General features: G+C 47.7%; 1 protein-coding gene across 1 annotated transcript; it reads left to right on the plus strand.

Moving 5' to 3' along the window:
* Window positions 1-32: 32 nt before the first annotated feature.
* On the plus strand, window positions 33-15832 carry LOC311248381 (uncharacterized protein; the record flags this gene model as incomplete). Its single annotated transcript, XM_084339271.1, has 4 exons — window positions 33-233; window positions 5892-6530; window positions 10928-11665; window positions 14402-15832. 4 exons carry the CDS (start codon window positions 33-35, stop codon window positions 15830-15832), a joined length of 3009 nt encoding a protein of 1002 aa, XP_084195397.1.
* Between the last annotated feature and the right edge of the window lie 5522 nt (window positions 15833-21354).

Consider the following 21354-nt stretch of genomic DNA (forward strand, 5'->3'; position numbering starts at 1 on the left):
AAGAACAAAAGGAGTACGACTTCGATGAGCGCATGCAGGAGCTCCGGGAGGAGGAGGAGAAATCCAAGGCGTACAAGAAGGAGAAGCAGAAAGAGAGGAAGAGGAGGGCGGAGGAGGACGTGGACTTTGAGGAGGATGACGAGATGGCCGCAGTCATGGGCTTCTCGGGCTTCGGCTCGGCCAAGAAGACTCACCGATTCACGCTGGCTGAAGAACCTGGTGCCGTTGCCAGAGTGTTAGCTGCTCCTCGGCTGCAGTGTGCTTCCTGAAGGGTGGGGATGTTCTACCAAATTCAATCATGGCTTTTAGTGTGTTTTGACTTTTCTTTATGTATCTTAGCATATCTGTTTACCCTATACATTCAGAATGCCACCACCAGTGTATTTTTTGTTCCGTTTATTTTTTTTTACCTCCACTAAAATAAATGTAGAAATTAAAGTAACTATGATTTCGCTTAATTTGCCCTCAAAATACAAACATATTCTAATAAAGGATCTAAATAAGAACACTGTTGGTTGGTGTGTTCTGCACTAGAACCATATCCGGGACCAGAACAGGGATGCACTGTATGTGGAACCAAAACCAAAATACCCTCCAACCACCACTGCGCCAGAAATGTGGATCAACCCAGTCAGAGGTCAGCTATAATACAAGGCTGTGAGATAGTTTCATCCTCCTCACTGCAGATATCTACTATTTACAAATGTTTGTGAAATAAACTTGATTTTATACCCAAAAATATATATTTTCTGTGTTTTGGTCACTTCCTTTCCACTACCTTGCAGTGGGTCATCATTACCATTATCTTACTGTAGGCCTATGTGTTGAATAGCTCCCAACATGTCCTGTCTTTTTATGCCCTATGGCAACCTACTCAACAATATTGGAACATGGTCAAAGTGTTGCATAGATGCAACGCGTTCTCAAATATATTAAACGTCATGCCACTGAGTTTCTAGTGGATTAGATAAAAATGTATCATCCTTGTACAGCACAAATACAGTACAATGAAAAGTTTGCATCTAACCAGAGTGCAAGGTAACAGTAAAGTGCAAAACAATATACAATGTAACAAGTGATTATATGGAATAGATATAACAAAGCTACTGAGTAATTGTGCTAATCTAATGTATGTACAGTAATACACAGATACACTGGTAGTAAGCCATACTATCCAGTGGTATAACAGAGTATATATATAAAGTATATACAGTGTGTGGGTAGTATATACGGGTATGTAAACAGGAATATATGCAGATATATTCATACAGATATAGATAAATGTATATGTACAGTATTGTACATAGCTACCATACAGTGTTATATGGATAAACTATAGATTGAGGTAGGTAGTTATGATTACAATGTAAGTACAGAGTTAGTGACATTGCCAGTCATAGAGCTGCTTTCCATTAAAAAGCAAAAGGGGAAAATAACATGGCCGCAGTCACAATATTGAGGAGATATGCAGTGAAATGCGGGGGGTCCCGCCCGCAACGATGTGCATAATACAATAGTAATATATAATAAGAATCCAACCAATAGAACAACATTGTGCAATAAACAACTAAATAAGTAGGGCATATCGGTATCTGTACATGAGTTATTTACAGAGCATGGTAGGACATGCTAGGTCCTGTGATAGTGCAATACACTGTTGGCTACGGATGAGGCACTGGGTCTTTACAGTATGTACACTGCTATACAATGGTATATTATACAATCTTTTTTTTTGATCCACTTTTTCTCCCATTTTCTATATTTTCCTCCCATCCCAATTTCGTATCATCCAATTCAACCCTCCCCTGTCACGAACGCTGTTTCTTGCCTCCCACAAGCCGGCTGCAATGTGGACTAAGTCATACATAGCACAAGTCCCCTCCGGTACTTGAGGTAACAGCAGTCGCATCTTTTCACCTGCGCAGCTCGATCTCTCAGTGGCGAGGAGTAACGCGTGGGAGGCTCACGCTGCCCCCGACACTTCCTGATTCTACTGCGCAGGCGCACCAACCGACCTGTAGGAGTCGCTGTCCACAACGCCCGATCCCCACCCATCAGTTTCCCACCCCCTAATACGGCCAATGTGTATTAGTACGGACGACCAGCTAAACTGAAAGCAAATGTGGAGCGCTGGGATCGAACTGACGAGCCCAGCGTCTCCAGCATTTCGTGGCGAGCGCCTTGCCCACTACGCCACGTAGCCGCCCCCGGTATATTATACAATCTTAAGCTCTACTATACTACTCTTAAAGTGACCTTTCCTTCTGTAAAGTGACCTTACGTGTGAGCGTGTGCAGCATGAGTGTGTGTGTGCTCATGTTAAAGTGGCTGCTAGTGTGTGAGCGTGTACAGTGTGTGTGTGTGTGTTGTGTGTGTGCTCATGTGTTCTTGTGCATGGAGAGTTCAGTGTTCAAGGTTCTGATGGCCTGGGGGAAGAAGCTGAGCCGAAGTCTCTCTGTCCTAGTTACTGGTGTTCGCAGGCGTTTGCCTGACCGCAGCAGCATGAACAGGCTGTTGTTGGGGTGGTGAGGGTCTTTCATTATCCTGCAGGCTCTGGATTTGCACCTCGTTGTATAGGACCTGCAGGGTTGGTAGTGCAATACCCGTGGTACGCTCGGCTGAGCGCACCACTCTCTGTAGGGCCTTCTTGTCCTGTGCCGTGCTGTTGCCATACCAGGCAGTGATGTTTCCAGTCAAGATGCTCTCTACAGCTCCGGAGTAGAAGGACTGGAGTATCTTCCCAGATACTCTGAACTTCCTTAACTGTCTCAGGTGGTAGAGGCGCTGCTTCGCCTTTTTTACGACTGAGTCTACAGTATGTGTGTTGTCCATGTCAGGTCCTCTGAGATGTGGACCCCCAGGTACTTGAAGCTGCTCACCCTGTCCACGGTAGCCCCGTTTATCCTCAGTGGTGTGTGTGTCTCCTGCTGTCTCCTCCTAAAATCCACGATCAGCTCCTTGGTTTTACCAATGTTCAGGAGCAGGCTGTTGTCCTGGCACCAGCGTTCCAGTACCTCAACCTCCTCCCGGTAGGCCTTCTCGTCGTTGTCCGAGATCAGCCCCACCACCACTGTGTCGTCCGCAAACTTCACTATGGAGTTGGAGCTGAACTTGGCCACACAGTCATGTGTGTATAGTGAGTACAGCAGGGGGCTCAGAACACAGCCCTGGGGGGACCCGATGCTCAGGGTGATGGTGTTGGAGGTCTGTCCCCCCACCCTGACCGCCTGGGGCCTTTCACTCAGAAAGTCCAGTATCCAGGCGCTCAGAGCGGAGCTCAGACCCAGCTCGATCAGCTTGTCCACCAGTCTGGTGGGGACTATGGTGTTGAACGCTGAGCTGTAGGCAATGAACAACAGTCTCACATAGCCCCCCTTCTGGCGGTCCAGGTGAGAGAGGGTGCTGTGCAGTATCATCAGCCTGTATGCAAATTGCATAGGGTCCATATCACTGGGGAGGGAGGCACAAATGTGATCCTTGACCAGCCTCTCGAAACATTTCATGGCCACAGAGGTGAGTGCCACCGGTCTGTAGTCATTGAGACCTGTTGGGGAGGGTTTCTTTGGTACAGGGATGATGGTAGACATCTTGAAGCAGGCAGGGACCACTGACTCCGCCAGGGATCGATAAAATATGGCGGTGAACACAGGGGCTATTGGTTAGCACAGGACTTAAGTATGCGACCTGTTATTCCATCTGGGCCAGCAGCCTTTCTGGTGTTCACCTGCATAAATGCTCTTCTCACACTGTGTACCGACAATAAGAGAGCATCCCCGCCCCCCCCCGCGGTTGCCCCCGCCCCCCTCCACCTAGGAGTCACTGGCACATCTCAGTGTAACACACAGGCTGCTGTGAAGAAATAAGTGGTGTGTACAGGCCCACTCAATCACTGTCCAAGAGCTGACTGAAGGTAGTCCATCAGTTGTTAGGTCTTGGTCATCAAAACATTTATAGTCGTTCAGTAATTTATTATATATATTATTATCTTTTTCATCACAAATGTGTATTTTAGGGGAAATAGTATGGCTTCCTGTTTGCGGACGACTCAGCCCTGCTGGTCTCTGACAAGAACAAGTTACAGGTTGAAAAAACCCTCAGCTCGGAACTCGGCAGAATCTGCATATGGCTCGCTGATAACAAACTATCATTACACATGGGCAAAACAGAGTCCATTCTCTTCGGTTCAAATAACAAACTCAGCAAGTCCGACGGCTTCTCAGTTACAGTGGGTGACAATATTGTCACAAGGAAAGATGAAATTACCTACCTGGGTTCCATCCTAGAGGCTAATCTTTCCTGTGACAAAATGGCATCCAATGTAATAAAAAAAGTCAACCAACGAACTCGATTCTTTTACCGGATCTCCTCTCTGGTAAACAAGAATACCCTGAAGACTCTGGCAGGAGCACTCATTCAAGGGTACTACGACTATGCTTGCACCTCATGGTACCAAAGCACCTCAAAGGCGCTAAAAACTAAATTACAAACATCTCAAAACTAACTGCAGGCAGGCAGGCAGGCAGGCAGGCAGGCAGGCAGGCAGGCAGGCAGGCAGGCAGGCAGGCAGGCAGGCAGGCAGGCAGGCAGGCAGGCAGGCAGGCAGGCAGGCAGGCAGGCAGGCAGGCAGGCAGGCAGGCAGGCAGGCAGGCAGGCAGGCAGGCAGGCAGGCAGGCGTGATTGCAATACCACCTCAGGTGTAATTAGTGAGATGATGCAATTAATATCCATATGAATCCTGGGCTTTTGGGGTCTTTAGTGGTCTGGGGCCCTGACTACCCATAATGCCTGGTCAGTAATCGAGGCATGGGTGCACGCCTGCCTTTTGAGGATATTTTGTTATTTTTGAATCTCATAGAAATACATTTGAAACATGTTGGTCCTTTTATAAGATAAATTGACAATTATTTCCTCAAAGAAATACAAATAAATGGGTTTGATTAAGGAACACAAATTTCATCACCAGAAGCATTGCTGAGGTCTTGTCATCAACACAAATTAACCACATAACATCAGCGCTCAGAAAAGCGGCCATTCTTTTATACTTGAACTTGAGGACTGCATACTTTTTTTGCAAAGCTTATCTTTATACATTACTTATAGCACATGCATGAGCCTGGTCTCTTTTGAAAGATAACATTCTGACGTTTCTTACACAATAAAGAAAAATCACTTTTAGTGCTAATGAAATAGAGTAACATAGGGCTGAACTTGAGTTGTACTTGTAAATGGTAAATGGCTGCTTTTTTATATAGCGCTTTTATCCAAAGCGCTTTACAATTTGTTACTCACATTTTACCCATTCACTCACACATTCACACACCGACGGCGGAAGCAACCATGCAAGGTGCCAACCTGCTCATCGGGAGCAATTAGGGGTTAAGTGTCTTGCTCAAGGACACATCGACACGCTGCCCGGGAGGAGCGGGAATCGAACCCGTAGCTGCACTCCAATGGACAATGTAGGTGATGACGGGGTCCAGTAGAAGAAGAAAAAGAAGGTGAAGAAGGAGAAGAAGGAGAAGAAGAAGAGCCCATAAAAAGAATTGCGGAGGGCAGTAATACGCCTCGATGCGTCTACTCTGCCGGAAATTCAAATAAGAAGAAGAAGAAGAAGGATGGACTCAACAAGGGCCTGAAGGCAGAAACCAGCAAGTAGTTTTACGGCTTGCGCCCTACTAAGGAATTTCCTGTGTGGAGTCGGCGGTGACTTTTGGAGACTGGGAAAATACAGTTTTCTTACCTTGTAGTAGTATTGACAGGAGAAAGCAGGAAAGTAGATTTAGGACCACTTCTGTAAAGAGATACTTCGCAAATAAACCATTTGGCTATCCTTATTTACCCTGTGGACCTTGCTTTTCTTTATCAACGGACGTACTACTCACGATCACAAGGTGAAGATGTCCGTGAAGCTGAAATCAGACTTTGCTGCTGTGATGCACATGCCTGTCCTAAAGGAAGGAGGGAAGGACCGACCCCCACAGATCATGCCTGCTGGTGGTGTGCTCGGTCCGCATAGCTACACAGAGCCAGGAGGAGACGACCCAGAGTACCTGATCACCGGGACCCACGCTTACCCCGCTGGACCTGGCATCGCCTTGACGGCTGACTCCAAGCTACACAGGTTGCCTAGTGAGGGAGGAGTCAACGCCCTGGCCCTCACTCTGCCGCCCTCTCAAGCCAGGCTGGATGCCAGTCGCACAGCAGCCAGTGTTGGTGATATCCACAGACATGCTGTGGGAGCGGAAAGATCCCTGCCTCACTCAAACACGGTGTCACTCATGGAAGGAGGTGGTACCAAAAACACCGCCCTCGCCAGGAAAGCACCGACTATGCCCAAACCCCAGTGGCATCCCCCATGGAAGCTGTTTCGGGTCATCAGTGGTCATCTGGGCTGGGTGAGGTCCATAGCCGTGGAACCAGGAAATCAATGGTTTGTCACTGGATCTGCCGACAGAACCATCAAGATCTGGGACCTGGCCAGTGGGAAGCTGAAGCTCTCTCTGACTGGACACATCAGCACAGTGCGGGGTGTGGCCAGTGGCGGACTGGGACACAAATTCAGCCCGGGACATTCAGACGCACCAGCCCACACACCGGCCCCGAAACCGGCCCACGCACCGGCCCCGAAACCGGCCCACACAACGGGCGTTATGAAACACTTGTCCAGAGGAGTCAACATCAGGGAGACCAAATCTACACACCGCCCCTAGATGTGCACTCATGCACAGTGCACACACACACACACACAGACACACACATACATATACCGTTACTTCCCGTCATTGGCATATGTTTTTTTTTTACTAACATCTTAGTGCCTCATTAGCCTAGGGATTAAGGATACATGAAGTATTAACTACACCATAATAATATTGAGGTTTTGATCCATAGAAAGTAGGGATGTCCGATATTATCGGCCTACCGATATTATCGGCCGATATCGGCATTAAAATGTGATATCGAAAAATATCTGTATCGGTTTTAAAGAAATAATATTTTATTTACATTTCTATAACCTTTATTTACCCAGGCAAGCAAGTAAGAACCAATTCTGATTTTATTTATTGTCAAAAGTATGCATAATGTTGTGTTAATTCCACAACAAGAGATATGTAATGTTAATTACCTGAAATTATTCCATTTCTTGGGGCGGGAAACCCTGCATATATCGGTATCGGTTGATATCGGTTGATATCGGTATCGGAAATTAAGAGTTGGACAATATCGGTATATCGGTATCGGTAAAAAAGCCAATATCAAGCATCCCTAATAGAAAGGTCTGTGCTACACAATTTCAGTTAGATTGGATTTATTGTCCTTTAATTTGGCACTCATGACATTAGTTGCTTGCCGTTTAATCAACATTGAAAGACCCCCCACTTCCTCCCAGACACCCATTCCAAGAGCCTGTTTTCTCTCTCTCTCTCTCTCTCTCTCTCTCTCTCTCTCTCTCTCTCTCTCTCTCTCTCTCTCGCTCTCTCTCTCTCTCTCTCTCTCTCTCTCTCTCTCTCTTTCCTCAGAGTCAACTGCATAAGAAGAACATCAGCAATCAATAATAATGGCTTGAATTCATACAGCGTTTTTCAGCCTTTTGAAAACACCCAAAGTAGTAGTAGTAGTAGTAGTAGTAGTAGTTTATTCAGTCATCATCTCACACAATACAATATACCCCATCATTTAACAATATTTGATTTTACAGTGACTGAAAAGGTACAGACTGAAGCATAATGCTTATATATGCCTGTCCTATATTCTTAACAAAAATTTAAAAAATTGGCGGCTACGTGGCGTAGTGGGCAAGGCGCTCGCCACAAATACTGGAGACGCTGGGCTCGGCTGTTCGAGCCCAGCGCTCCACATTGCTTTCAGTTTAGCTGGTCGTTCATACTAATACACATTGGCCGTATTAGGGGGTGGGAAACTGATGGGTGGGGATTGGGCGTTGTGGACAGCGACTCCTACAGGTCGGTTGGTGTGCCTGCGCAGTAGAATCAGGAAGTGTCGGGGGCAGCGTGAGCCTCCCACGCATTACTCCTCGCCACTGAGAGATCGAGCTGCGCAGGTGAAAAGATGCGACTGCTGTTACCTCAAGTACCGGAGGGGACTTGTGCTATGTATGACTTAGTCCACATTGCAGCCGGCTTGTGGGAGGCAAGAAACAGCGTTCGTGACAGGGGAGGGTTGAATTGGATGATACGAAATTGGGATGGGAGAAAATGTAGAAAATGGGAGAAAAAGTGGATAAAAAAAAACAAAAATTAAAAAAATTAAGACTCCAAAACAGTATTCTAAAAGAAAATAGCAAAAGAAAACAGTATTATTCACCCCTGTAGTTTTCAAAAATAGCTTTACAAATGTTTCTTAAAAACCAAAAGCGAATTATTCTTAACTGTATATCAGCATTGTTCCACAAAGCGCTTCACAGAAACCATCAAGCATTCACACAGTCATACACTACTGGTGGTTGTGAGCAGCATCAGCAAACACAGCTGCCCTGTGGCAGACTGACGGAATCATGTCTGCTAATCAGCGCCAACCACCATCAACAACCTTCATAAATAGATTCAACATTAATGGAATAGGCTAACTACCAACTTAGCTGTAGCAGTTAGCTGTTATATGCAATCACATATGTTTAACTACAGGGTAGTAGTTGACCTAGTTGTTAGCTTAAGCTAGTTAGCTGTGGTTATTTACAAACATGTAGATGAGACTAATCATATACAGATCGAGAACATGGCTAACAGTTGGGAATTCTAAGGTACATCTTATTTAAGCATGTAAAATGGCAACTAATCAATTCAATCAATTAGATTACCAATATTATATCAACATGAAAATTTGGAAGGGAACATAATAGTATTTTATTTTAGTATTTACTATTATAATATTAGTAGCCGATTAATTTGCAGCCCGTCCTAGGTTCTGATTGGCTCTCTAGGTTAGCACTTTAGCTTCTGATGCTGTGGTGGGCACTAGTCCTAACATTGCTAACTAAACTTTTAGTCCGAGAAAAAACGTCACGAGTCACAACTATTTACGTCCACGTGCTGTAAGGAATCAGGAATACGGAAAGCACATTGTCTTGTAATAGAATGACTGAAATCACTGCAAGAGCTAGTATAGGCTAGCTAGCCCTCATGAACCGGCAGACACCAACAGTAGAATATGCACTAGGCTACTGCATGCACCTGTCATGTTACTGTTGGTTCCTTCCACTTGAACTTCATCATCATTAGCAGCAGCAGCGGGTAAACATGTCTGTAATTTTAGAACATTGTTCTGCGTCTTTTACTAGCAATTTTAGTTTTTTAATTCTAGCTTTTTCAGCTCCACCCTTTCTTTTTTTTGCATTCTCCATTTCTGCGCTTCTAGGCCTACTCGCGGTTGGGAGGAAACGTGAATCTCATTCACTGATGTCTCATGTCTCATTCAAGACTGGCTAACAAAAGCATGTCTTTCACTTAACACCAAGAAAACAGTGTGTATGATGTTCACAAAGTCACCAGTAGAGGTCACTCACTCTAATGTGTTTCTGGGAGAGGCGGAGCTGGACATTGTACATTAATTCAAGTATCTTGGGGTCACATTGGACTCTACATTGACCTTCAAAAAGTCATGTGAATAAAGTGACAAACAGTCAAGTTTAACATCGAAAACTTCAGGCAGATCAGGCCCTGTTCAAGGATGTTTCTGCATTCAATGATTTTATCACACATCGAGTAGGCCTACTGTTTTATCAACTGGTCTCTTTCATATGTCACTACTCTTACACCAATATAATTACTCTACAAAAAAGCCATAAAAGTATTTGATAGGAAACCAATTTCATTTCATCACTGTAATGTTTTAGAAAAACATAACATGCTAAGTTTCGAGAATTTCCAAGTTTTCAAATATACTTGCTTCATGTACAAGGTTCTGCATGGACTTGCCCCTCCCCCATTGAATGAGTTCATCCAACAGAAAGCAGACACTGGCATTACCACCAGGGCCATCAGTAGAGGGGACTGTAAGGTGCCTTTTCGGTATACCATTGCAAAAACTGTGTTCTCTGTTAAAAGTGGTAACTACTGGAATAGCCTGCCAGTTGTGATTAGAGAGTGCCCTACATACTCCATGTTCAAGACCCATCTTAAACTGCATCTTAAGGCAAACCAGAACTGTGATCATGTTTAATCTGATTTAGTTTATGCAACTTGTTTATTGTTTTATTGCCGGCCCACACACTGGCCCACACACCGGCCCACATAATGGCCCACACACCGGCCCACATATGGCCCACACACTGGCCCACACACTACACCGGCCCACACACTACACCGGCCCACATACCAGCCCACATTAGTGGCCCACACACTGGCCCACATACTGGCCCACACACCGGCCCACACACTGGCCCACATACTGGCCCACACACCGGCCCACACACCGGCCCACATACTGGCCCACACACCGGCCCACACACTGGCCCACATTAGTGGCCCACACACCGACTCACACACTGGCCCACACACCGGCCCACAGACTGGCCCACATACTGGCCCACACACCGGCCCACACACCGGCCCACATACTGGCCCACACACTGGCCCACATTAGTGGCCCACACACCGACTCACACACTGGCCCACACACCGGCCCACACACTGGCCCACATTAGTGGCCCACACACCGACTCACACACTGGCCCACACACTGGCCCACACACTGGCCCACACACTGGCCCACACATCGGCCCACATTAGTGGCCCACACACTGGCCCACACACTGGCCAAAAAAAAAAAAAAAAAAAGTAAAAAAAAAAAAAAAAAAAAAAATATATATATATTTTTTTTTTTTTTTTTTTTTTTTGGACCAGCCCACTTTGGTCCCGGCCCATCGGGATTCGTCCCGAACGTCCCGATGGCCAGTCCGCCACTGGGTGTGGCTGTCAGCACCCGCAGCCCATACCTGTTCTCCTGTGGAGAAGACAAGCAAGTCAAGTGCTGGGACCTGGAGTACAACAAGGTAGTCAGGCACTACCATGGACACCTCAGTGCTGTGTATGGTTTAGACCTGCATCCCACCATCGACGTGCTGGTGACCTGCAGCCGAGACGCCACAGCCAGGGTGTGGGATATCAGGACCAAAGCCAACGTACACACCCTGTCGGGCCACACCAACACCGTGGCCACAGTGAGGTGCCAGGCGGCCGAGCCACAGATCATCACAGGCAGCCACGACTCAACCATTAGGCTGTGGGATCTGATTGCTGGGAAGACCAGAGCCACTCTGACCAACCACAAGAAGTCTGTCCGCTCTGTGGTGTTGCACCCCCGACAATACACCTTTGCTTCTGGCTCTGCCGACAACATCAAACAGTGGATGTTCCCAGATGGGAACTTCATCCAAAATCTGTCTGGACACAACGCCATCATCAACACACTGGCCGTCAACTCCGACGGCGTCTTGGTGTCTGGAGCCGACAACGGAACCATCCACATGTGGGACTGGAGAACGGGTTACAACTTCCAGCGCATCCACGCCGCCGTGCAGCCCGGGTCCCTGGACAGCGAGTCCGGGATCTTCGCCTGCATGTTCGACAACTCGGAGAGCAGACTGATCACCGCAGAGGCCGACAAGACCATTAGCTCGGAACTCGGCAGAATCTGCATATGGCTCGCTGATAACAAACTATCATTACACATGGGCAAAACAGAGTCCATTCTCTTCGGTTCAAATAACAAACTCAGCAAGACCGACGGCTTCTCAGTTACAGTGGGTGACAATATTGTCACAAGGAAAGATGAAATTACCTACCTGGGTTCCATCCTAGAGGCTAATCTTTCCTGTGACAAAATGGCATCCAATGTAATAAAAAAAGTCAACCAACGAACTCGATTCTTTTACCGGATCTCCTCTCTGGTAAACAAGAATACCCTGAAGACTCTGGCAGGAGCACTCATTCAAGGGTACTACGACTATGCTTGCACCTCATGGTACCAAAGCACCTCAAAGGCGCTAAAAACTAAATTACAAACATCTCAAAACGAACTGGTCAGACTGCTGGCTGGCTGGCTGGCTGGCTGGCTGGCTGGCTGGCTGGCTGGCTGGCTGGCTGGCTGGCTGGCTGGCTGGCTGGCTGGCTGGCTGGCTGGCTGGCTGGCTGGCTGGCTGGCTGGCTGGCTGGCTGGCTGGCTGGCTGGCTGGCTGGCTGGCTGGCTGGCTGGCTGGCTGGCTGGCTGGCTGGCTGGCTGGCTGGCTGGCTGGCTGGCTGGCTGGCTGGCTGGCTGGCTGGCTGGCTGGCTGGCTGGCTGGCTGGCTGGCTGGCTGGCTGGCTGGCTGGCTGGCTGGCTGGCTGGCTGGCTGGCTGGCTGGCTGGCTGGCTGGCTGGCTGGCAGGCAGACGTGATTGCAATACCACCTCAGGTGTAATTAGTGAGATGATGCAATTAATATCCATATGGGCTTTTGGGGTCTTTAGTGGTCTGGGGCCCTGACTACCCATAATGCCTGGTCAGTAATCGAGGCATGGGTGCACGCCTGCCTTTTGAGGATATTTTGTTATTTTTGAATCTCATAGAAATACATTTGAAACATGTTGGTCCTTTTATAAGATAAATTGACAATTATTTCCTCAAAGAAATACAAATAAATGGGTTTGATTAAGGAACACAAATTTCATCACCAGAAGCATTGCTGAGGTCTTGTCATCAACACAAATTAACCACATAACATCAGCGCTCAGAAAAGCGGCCATTCTTTTATACTTGAACTTGAGGACTGCATACTTTTTTTGCAAAGCTTATCTTTATACATTACTTATAGCACATGCATGAGCCTGGTCTCTTTTGAAAGATAACATTCTGACGTTTCTTACACAATAAAGAAAAATCACTTTTAGTGCTAATGAAATAGAGTAACATAGGGCTGAACTTGAGTTGTACTTGTACATGTGTACTCACGTTTTTCTGTAGTATAGTTGCAATATCCCAAAGAATTATATCCCAAAAAATTGGTATAAGCTGGAAAACACTGCGGGTCCATAGCCTGGAGTATTGTGTAGTACAGCGCCAAATAATTTTTTTTCAGAAATGGGTGATTAAGAGTGATTTTTGGTAAACTGTGTACAAAAAGAAAAGTTCTCCAGTATTCCATTTACTCATTGAAGTGTGTGTTTTTCACTTCCTGTTTTCGCTTGTCATTTTTCACCTATAGATCCCTGATTCGCACAACCCCACGTGGGGTATCATTGGAAAGCTATACACTCATTGGCTAGTGGCTTTAGCAACGCTAAAGAAGTGCCAACCACATATTATTATAATAATTCATCCAGTTTTCTTTTAAGTGTTTTGGTTAATCACAGTGTTTACCAATCGTATATTATCGTTTTTTTTGTTTCAGTGTTATTTTTGATTACATCAATAACAAAATAATAAAAGAAAAAAGACTAATTTAATCAGATTAATCACTTTATTCAAATTGAGAATTTAGTTTGAGGATATAAAAAAATATATAAAATCTATAAAGAAATTGAGAAATTTTTATTAACATTTTTAAATAAAAAATGAAGGTTCGAACGTCCGTACGAAAAACCCTGACGAAGTTTGAATCACTATATTCAAATTGAGGATTTAGTTTGAGGATAAAAAATAATAATAATTAAGAATTTATATTAAAACAAAAAATGTATTTAAATTTTTTTATTAAAAATTAAGAACCCTGACGAAGTTTGAATCCAAAAAACAGGCTTCGGGGACAGCCTTACCAAACATTATTATTATTCAAATGGAACTCAAACATGTTCCGTTGTGATGTCACAGTATGATGTCATAATAGAACATTCTAGAACATTTGTGATGTCACAGTATGATGTCATAATAGAACATTCTAGAACATTTGTGATGTCACAGTATGGTCATAATAGAACATTCTAGAACATTTGTGATGTCACAGTATGATGTCATAATAGAACATTCTAGAACATTTTGATGTCACAGTATGATGTCATGATAGAACATTCTAGAACATTTGTGATGTCACAGTATGATGTCATGATAGAACATTCTAGAACATTTGTGTATCTATATATATCTTTCCGTCTACACTGCCGGAAATTCAAATAAGAAGAAGAAGAAGAAGGATGGACTCAACAAGGGCCTGAAGGCAGAAACCAGCAAGTAATTTTACGGCTTGCGCCCTACTAAGGAATTTCCTGTGTGGAGTCGGCGGTGACTTTTGGAGACTGGGAAAATACAGTTTTCTTACCTTGTAGTAGTATTGACAGGAGAAAGCAGGAAAGTAGATTTAGGACCACTTCTGTAAAGAGATACTTCGCAAATAAACCATTTGGCTATCCTTATTTACCCTGTGGACCTTGCTTTTCTTTATCAACGGACGTACTACTCACGATCACAAGGTGAAGATGTCCGTGAAGCTGAAATCAGACTTTGCTGCTGTGATGCACATGCCTGTCCTAAAGGAAGGAGGGAAGGACCGACCCCCACAGATCATGCCTGCTGGTGGTGTGCTCGGTCCGCATAGCTACACAGAGCCAGGAGGAGACGACCCAGAGTATTTGATCACCGGGACCCACGCTTACCCCGCTGGACCTGGCATCGCCTTGACGGCTGACTCCAAGCTACACAGGTTGCCTAGTGAGGGAGGAGTCAACGCCCTGGCCCTCACTCTGCCGCCCTCTCAAGCCAGGCTGGATGCCAGTCGCACAGCAGCCAGTGTTGGTGATATCCACAGACATGCTGTGGGAGCGGAAAGATCCCTGCCTCACTCAAACACGGTGTCACTCATGGAAGGAGGTGGTACCAAAAACACTGCCCTCGCCAGGAAAGCACCGACTATGCCCAAACCCCAGTGGCATCCCCCATGGAAGCTGTTTCGGGTCATCAGTGGTCATCTGGGCTGGGTGAGGTCCATAGCCGTGGAACCAGGAAATCAATGGTTTGTCACTGGATCTGCCGACAGAACCATCAAGATCTGGGACCTGGCCAGTGGGAAGCTGAAGCTCTCTCTGACTGGACACATCAGCACAGTGCGGGGTGTGGCTGTCAGCACCCGCAGCCCGTACCTGTTCTCCTGTGGAGAAGACAAGCAAGTCAAGTGCTGGGACCTGGAGTACAACAAGGTCATCAGGCACTTCCATGGACACCTCAGTGCTGTGTATGGTTTAGACCTGCATCCCACCATCGACGTGCTGGTGACCTGCAGCCGAGACGCCACAGCCAGGGTGTGGGATATCAGGACCAAAGCCAACGTACACACCCTGTCGGGCCACACCAACACCGTGGCCACAGTGAGGTGCCAGGCGGCCGAGCCACAGATCATCACAGGCAGCCACGACTCAACCATTAGGCTGTGGGATCTGATTGCTGGGAAGACCAGAGCCACTCTGACCAACCACAAGAAGTCTGTCCGCTCTGTGGTGTTGCACCCCCGACAATACACCTTTGCTTCTGGCTCTGCCGACAACATCAAACAGTGGATGTTCCCAGATGGGAACTTCATCCAAAATCTGTCTGGACACAACGCCATCATCAACACACTGGCCGTCAACTCCGACGGCGTCTTGGTGTCTGGAGCCGACAACGGAACCATCCACATGTGGGACTGGAGAACGGGTTACAACTTCCAGCGCATCCACTCCGCCGTGCAGCCCGGGTCCCTGGACAGCGAGTCCGGGATCTTCGCCTGCATGTTCGACAACTCGGAGAGCAGACTGATCACCGCAGAGGCCGACAAGACCATTAAAGTGTACAAGGAGGACGACACAGCGACGGAGGAAAGCCATCCAGTCAACTGGAAACCAGAGATCCTCAAGAGGAAAAGATTTTAGAAATGTTTTTTTTTTTTTTTATTGTTAATTATTCATATTGTCATAGAACCCATCTTACAAAAACATTTCTACCAGTCTGTTGTAGATACAAATCCATTTGTTTTACTTAATTGTTCATCCTTAACTCTTTCCGCCTCGACCTCCGAACCAGCAACATCGCCCAGACTAATGCCAACTATTGCTCAACTAACAGTCCGGTAGGATTGAACTGAACGAGACTACAAGGACTTCCAAGGGAGTCGATCCCGTTCATCTTGTGTTATTTTGATATTGTATTTTGTATTTGATTTGATTTAACTTAAGAATAAGAACAAAAGGAGTACGACTTCGATGAGCGCATGCAGGAGCTCCGGGAGGAGGAGGAGAAATCCAAGGCGTACAAGAAGGAGAAGCAGAAAGAGAGGAAGAGGAGGGCGGAGGAGGACGTGGACTTTGAGGAGGATGACGAGATGGCCGCAGTCATGGGCTTCTCGGGCTTCGGCTCGGCCAAGAAGACTCACCGATTCACGCTGGCTGAAGAACCTGGTGCCGTTGCCAGAGTGTTAGCTGCTCCTCGGCTGCAGTGTGCTTCCTGAAGGGTGGGGATGTTCTACCAAATTCAATCATGGCTTTTAGTGTGTTTTGACTTTTCTTTATGTATCTTAGCATATCTGTTTACCCTATACATTCAGAATGCCACCACCAGTGTATTTTTTGTTCCGTTTATTTTTTTTTACCTCCACTAAAATAAATGTAGAAATTAAAGTAACTATGATTTCGCTTAATTTGCCCTCAAAATACAAACATATTCTAATAAAGGATCTAAATAAGAACACTGTTGGTTGGTGTGTTCTGCACTAGAACCATATCCGGGACCAGAACAGGGATGCACTGTATGTGGAACCAAAACCAAAATACCCTCCAACCACCACTGCGCCAGAAATGTGGATCAACCCAGTCAGAGGTCAGCTATAATACAAGGCTGTGAGATAGTTTCATCCTCCTCACTGCAGATATCTACTATTTACAAATGTTTGTGAAATAAACTTGATTTTATACCCAAAAATATATATTTTCTGTGTTTTGGTCACTTCCTTTCCACTACCTTGCAGTGGGTCATCATTACCATTATCTTACTGTAGGCCTATGTGTTGAATAGCTCCCAACATGTCCTGTCTTTTTATGCCCTATGGCAACCTACTCAACAATATTGGAACATGGTCAAAGTGTTGCATAGATGCAACGCGTTCTCAAATATATTAAACGTCATGCCACTGAGTTTCTAGTGGATTAGATAAAAATGTATCATCCTTGTACAGCACAAATACAGTACAATGAAAAGTTTGCATCTAACCAGAGTGCAAGGTAACAGTAAAGTGCAAAACAATATACAATGTAACAAGTGATTATATGGAATAGATATAACAAAGCTACTGAGTAATTGTGCTAATCTAATGTATGTACAGTAATACACAGATACACTGGTAGTAAGCCATACTATCCAGTGGTATAACAGAGTATATATATAAAGTATATACAGTGTGTGGGTAGTATATACGGGTATGTAAACAGGAATATATGCAGATATTGTGAGGTTTTGCCCGCTGCTCACTACCTTTTCTCTGTCTTCTTTAAGCCTACTGTTAGGAATTCCCTACTCACTCTCTCTAGCCCCCACCCTCTCGTTCCTTACCCTTAGTGGCCACACCTGTTTGATATTCTATTATCTCTCGCACCTGTGGTGGCAGGCTAATTAGTCCCCCTGTGGGCTTTAAATACCAGGGCGCTTCCCCTCGTTTTGGCGTGGGGTCGTGTTGTATTCATGCTGAGTCATATTCTCTAACATCTAGACTCTTTCGGGAGATCCTCTGGTCTACCAATGCTGTAAGATGGATCTCTCCAGCCTTGAGATGTTTGCTCCAGCCTTCGTCTGCTGTCGCCGTAGCCTGTGGAGGAGACTGTTCTGCGCTCTCTGTAACTTCCACGGGAGGCACCCCAGCGCTCCACTGCAGACCCCAGCGCAGCTGTTCGTCCTGACGCACATCTAGACCAACGCGCATCTCCCGGACCCTCGAGCTTGGCACGCTCTCCAGTCACCAGCGCGCAACGCGCATCTTCAAGGGCTTTGGCCACCTGTCGCCGTTTGCCTGGAGGGAGACATTGTACTGCGCTCTCTAATTCTCTACGGGAGGTATTCCAGTGTTCCACTCCAGACCAGCGCGCCAGATGCGCTCAAGCCTTCGCCACCTGCCGCCGTTTGCCTGGAGGGAGACACTGTACTGCGCTCTCTAATCCTCTACGGGAGGTATTCCAGTGTTCCACTTCAGACCTTCGAGCTTGGCACGCTCCTCCGTACCAGCGCACAGACGCGCATCTTCCAGACCTTCGAGCTTGGCACGCTCCTCCGTACCAGCGCACAGATGCGCATCTTCCAGACCTTCGAGCTTGGCACGCTCCTCCGTACCAGCGCACAGACGCGCATCTTCCAGACCTTCGAGCTTGGCACGCTCTCCAGACCTCAGCGCGCCGACGCGCATCTTCCAGACCTTCGTGCTTGGCACACTCCTCCTCGCAGACGCACCCCGAGGCGTCTCTCGGTTCCGACGCGCACACCAAGGTGTGGCGCGCACTCTGTTCCTCGGCTCCGACAGCGGCTACCCGGTGGACGACGCCCTCGCCACCGCCACTGTTCCGACGCGCACACCAAGGTGTGGCGCGCACTCTGTTCCTCGGCTCCGACAGCGGCTACCCGGTGGACGACGCCCTCGCCACCGCCACTGTTCCGACGCGCACACCAAGGTGTGGCGCGCACTCTGTTCCTCGGCTCCGACAGCGGCTACCCGGTGGACGACGCCCTCGCCACCGCCACTGTTCCGACGCGCACACCAAGGTGTGGCGCGCACTCTGTTCCTCGGCTCCGACAGCGGCTACCCGGTGGACGACATCCTCGCCACCGCCGCTGTTCCAGCACCCTGTTCCTCGGCTCCGACAGCGGCTACCCGGTGGACGACATCCTCGCCACCGCCGTTGTTCCAGCACTCTGTTCCTCGGCTCCGACAGCGGCTACCCGGTGGACGACGCCCTCGCCACCGCCGCTGTCCCAGCGCTCTGTTCCTCGGCTCGGACAGCCAGCCACCCGGTGGCGATGCCCTCGCCCCGTTGCTGTCCCTGTACCATTACGCATACGCCTGGGTGAGTTTTGATTGTGATGTCACTCACCCAGCGTAGTGCCCTTGCCCCCGTTCCCGCTGCTGTCCCTGTACCTTTACGCATACGCCTGGGTGAGTTTTGATTGTGATGTCACTCACTCAGCGTAATGCTTTTTGCCCCCGTTCCCGCTGCTGTCCCTGTACCTTTACGCATACGCCTGGGTGAGTTTTGATTGTGATGTCACTCACTCAGCGTAATGCTTTTTGCCCCCGTTCCCGCTGCTGTTCCTGTACCTTTACGCATACGCCTGGGTGAGTTTTGATTGTGATGTCACTCACTCAGCGTAATGCTTTTTGCCCCCGTTCCCGCAGCTGTCCCTGTACCTTTACGCATACGCCTGGGTGAGTTTTGATTGTGATGTCACTCACTCAGCGTAATGCCCCTTGCCCTCGTCCCGCTGCTGTTCCCCAGCGTATTGCCCCCTTTAGTTCTCACTTAGTTATTAGTTTGGACATTTCATCTCCCACTCTGTTTTGTTCTCTCGTGGATATTATTTTGGACATTTCATCTCCCACTGTGTGTTTGTTCACACGAAGATAGTATTTACTTTGTTACTTTGTTATTTGGACTGTTCTGCATCTGCTCTGTTTGTTCCTTTTGAATATTAACCCTCTCCTCTGTTCTGCAGAGCGGCCCAGATGTTTTCCCACCAGTCCCCAGTTCCTCCCTGTCCCCAGCCCGCCTCCGCGGTTCTCTGTCCCCAGTTCCTCCCTGTTCCCCAGCCCGCCTCCGCGGGCCTCAGTTCCCTCTGTCCCTAGTTCTCCCCTTCTAGTTCCACCTAGTTCCTGGTCCCAAGTTCTCCCCTTCTAGTTCCAGCTAGTTCCTTGTCCCTAGTTCTCCTAGTCCCCAGTTCTCCTGTTCCCTAGCTCTCCTTGTCCCGACATCTCCTAGTCTCTAGTTCCTCTGTTTCCTTAAGCCTTCCCCTAGCGTTCCTTTAATGTTTCCCTAGGCGTTCCCTTAACCTTCCCTTAGGCGTTCCCTTACCTTCCCATAGTGTTCCCTTTTCCTGCCCGCCTCTTAAAGGCACTTTACCTTCCCCTCTTGAGTTATTCCAGTGTTTTGTGTTTTCTCCCTTAAAGGGACAGTGCCCTTTTTCCCTGTTCTAAATAAATATCTGTTTCTTGGCAAACCATCATACCTGTCTTGTGTTGTGCGATTGGGGTCGGTTACAAACCATAACAGTACGACCCCACCAAGTCTACGACCCCAGCCAGCACAGACTGTGTATGTTGAGTTTGCCTTTTTTTTTCTTGTCCCCTCTAGCTCCCCTGTTAGCCCTGTTAGCTTCCCTGTTTGCCCAGTTTAGCTTCCCTGTTAGTCCTGTTTAGCTCCCTTGTTAGCCTGTTACCCCCCTGTAGCTAGCCATGCCCTGGCAGCTAACCCAGTCCCTCAGCAGAGCCCCTGTCTGCTAGCTTAGCCCCGGCTGCTAGCACAGCCTCTATGTTTATGCAGCCTTGCAGCTGGCATAGGCCCTGTAGCTAGCCAGGCCCAAGCAGCTAACCCGGTCCCTCTGCATGGCCTCCACTTTTTTTGTGTAGTTTATCCCACTGCTAGGACTGCCCTTTCAGCTAGCAAGGTCAGTTTTTCTCACACAGCTAGGACTGTCCTTCCAGCTAGCTTGTGCTCTCATGCTGGTCCAGCCCTGTCTGCCAGCCTAGCTCCGGCAGCTAGCGCAGCCTCTATGTTGATGTAGCAGTACAGCTAGCATAGGCCCTGTAGCTATCAGTGCCCTGGCAGCTAACCTTCCCTCTGCTAGCCCTTTCCCGGTGCTTCCATGGTTACCCCTTAGCTACCCTGCTTGCCCCTCAGTTCCTCTAGACCAGTTCCTCTAGACCAGTTCTCTAGACCAGTTCCCTAAACCAGTTCTCTAGACCAGTTCTCTTGCCCAGTTCGCTAGACTAGTTCTCTAGACCCAGTTCCTCTAGACCAGTTGCCCCTCTGCTACCCTAGTTACCCCTCGGCGACCCTGTTTCTTTTGCTAGCCCCACTCTTGTGGTGGCTTCCCCTGCTGGCTTGGCCAGTACCTCTTGTTTTGCCCCCTGCCACTCTGTCTGTATTTGTTTTGGGTCGCCGGGTGGCTCCCGTTGAGGGGGGGGTACTGTGAGGTTTTGCCCGCTGCTCACTACCTTTTCTCTGTCTTCTTTAAGCCTACTGTTAGGAATTCCCTACTCACTCTCTCTAGCCCCCACCCTCTCGTTCCTTACCCTTAGTGGCCACACCTGTTTGATATTCTATTATCTCTCGCACCTGTGGTGGCAGGCTAATTAGTCCCCCTGTGGGCTTTAAATACCAGGGCGCTTCCCCTCGTTTTGGCGTGGGGTCGTGTTGTATTC

Source organism: Notolepis coatsorum (genome assembly GCF_963971535.1).
Source record: "Notolepis coatsorum genome assembly, contig: SCAFFOLD_267, whole genome shotgun sequence".
NCBI lineage: Eukaryota > Metazoa > Chordata > Actinopteri > Aulopiformes > Paralepididae > Notolepis > Notolepis coatsorum.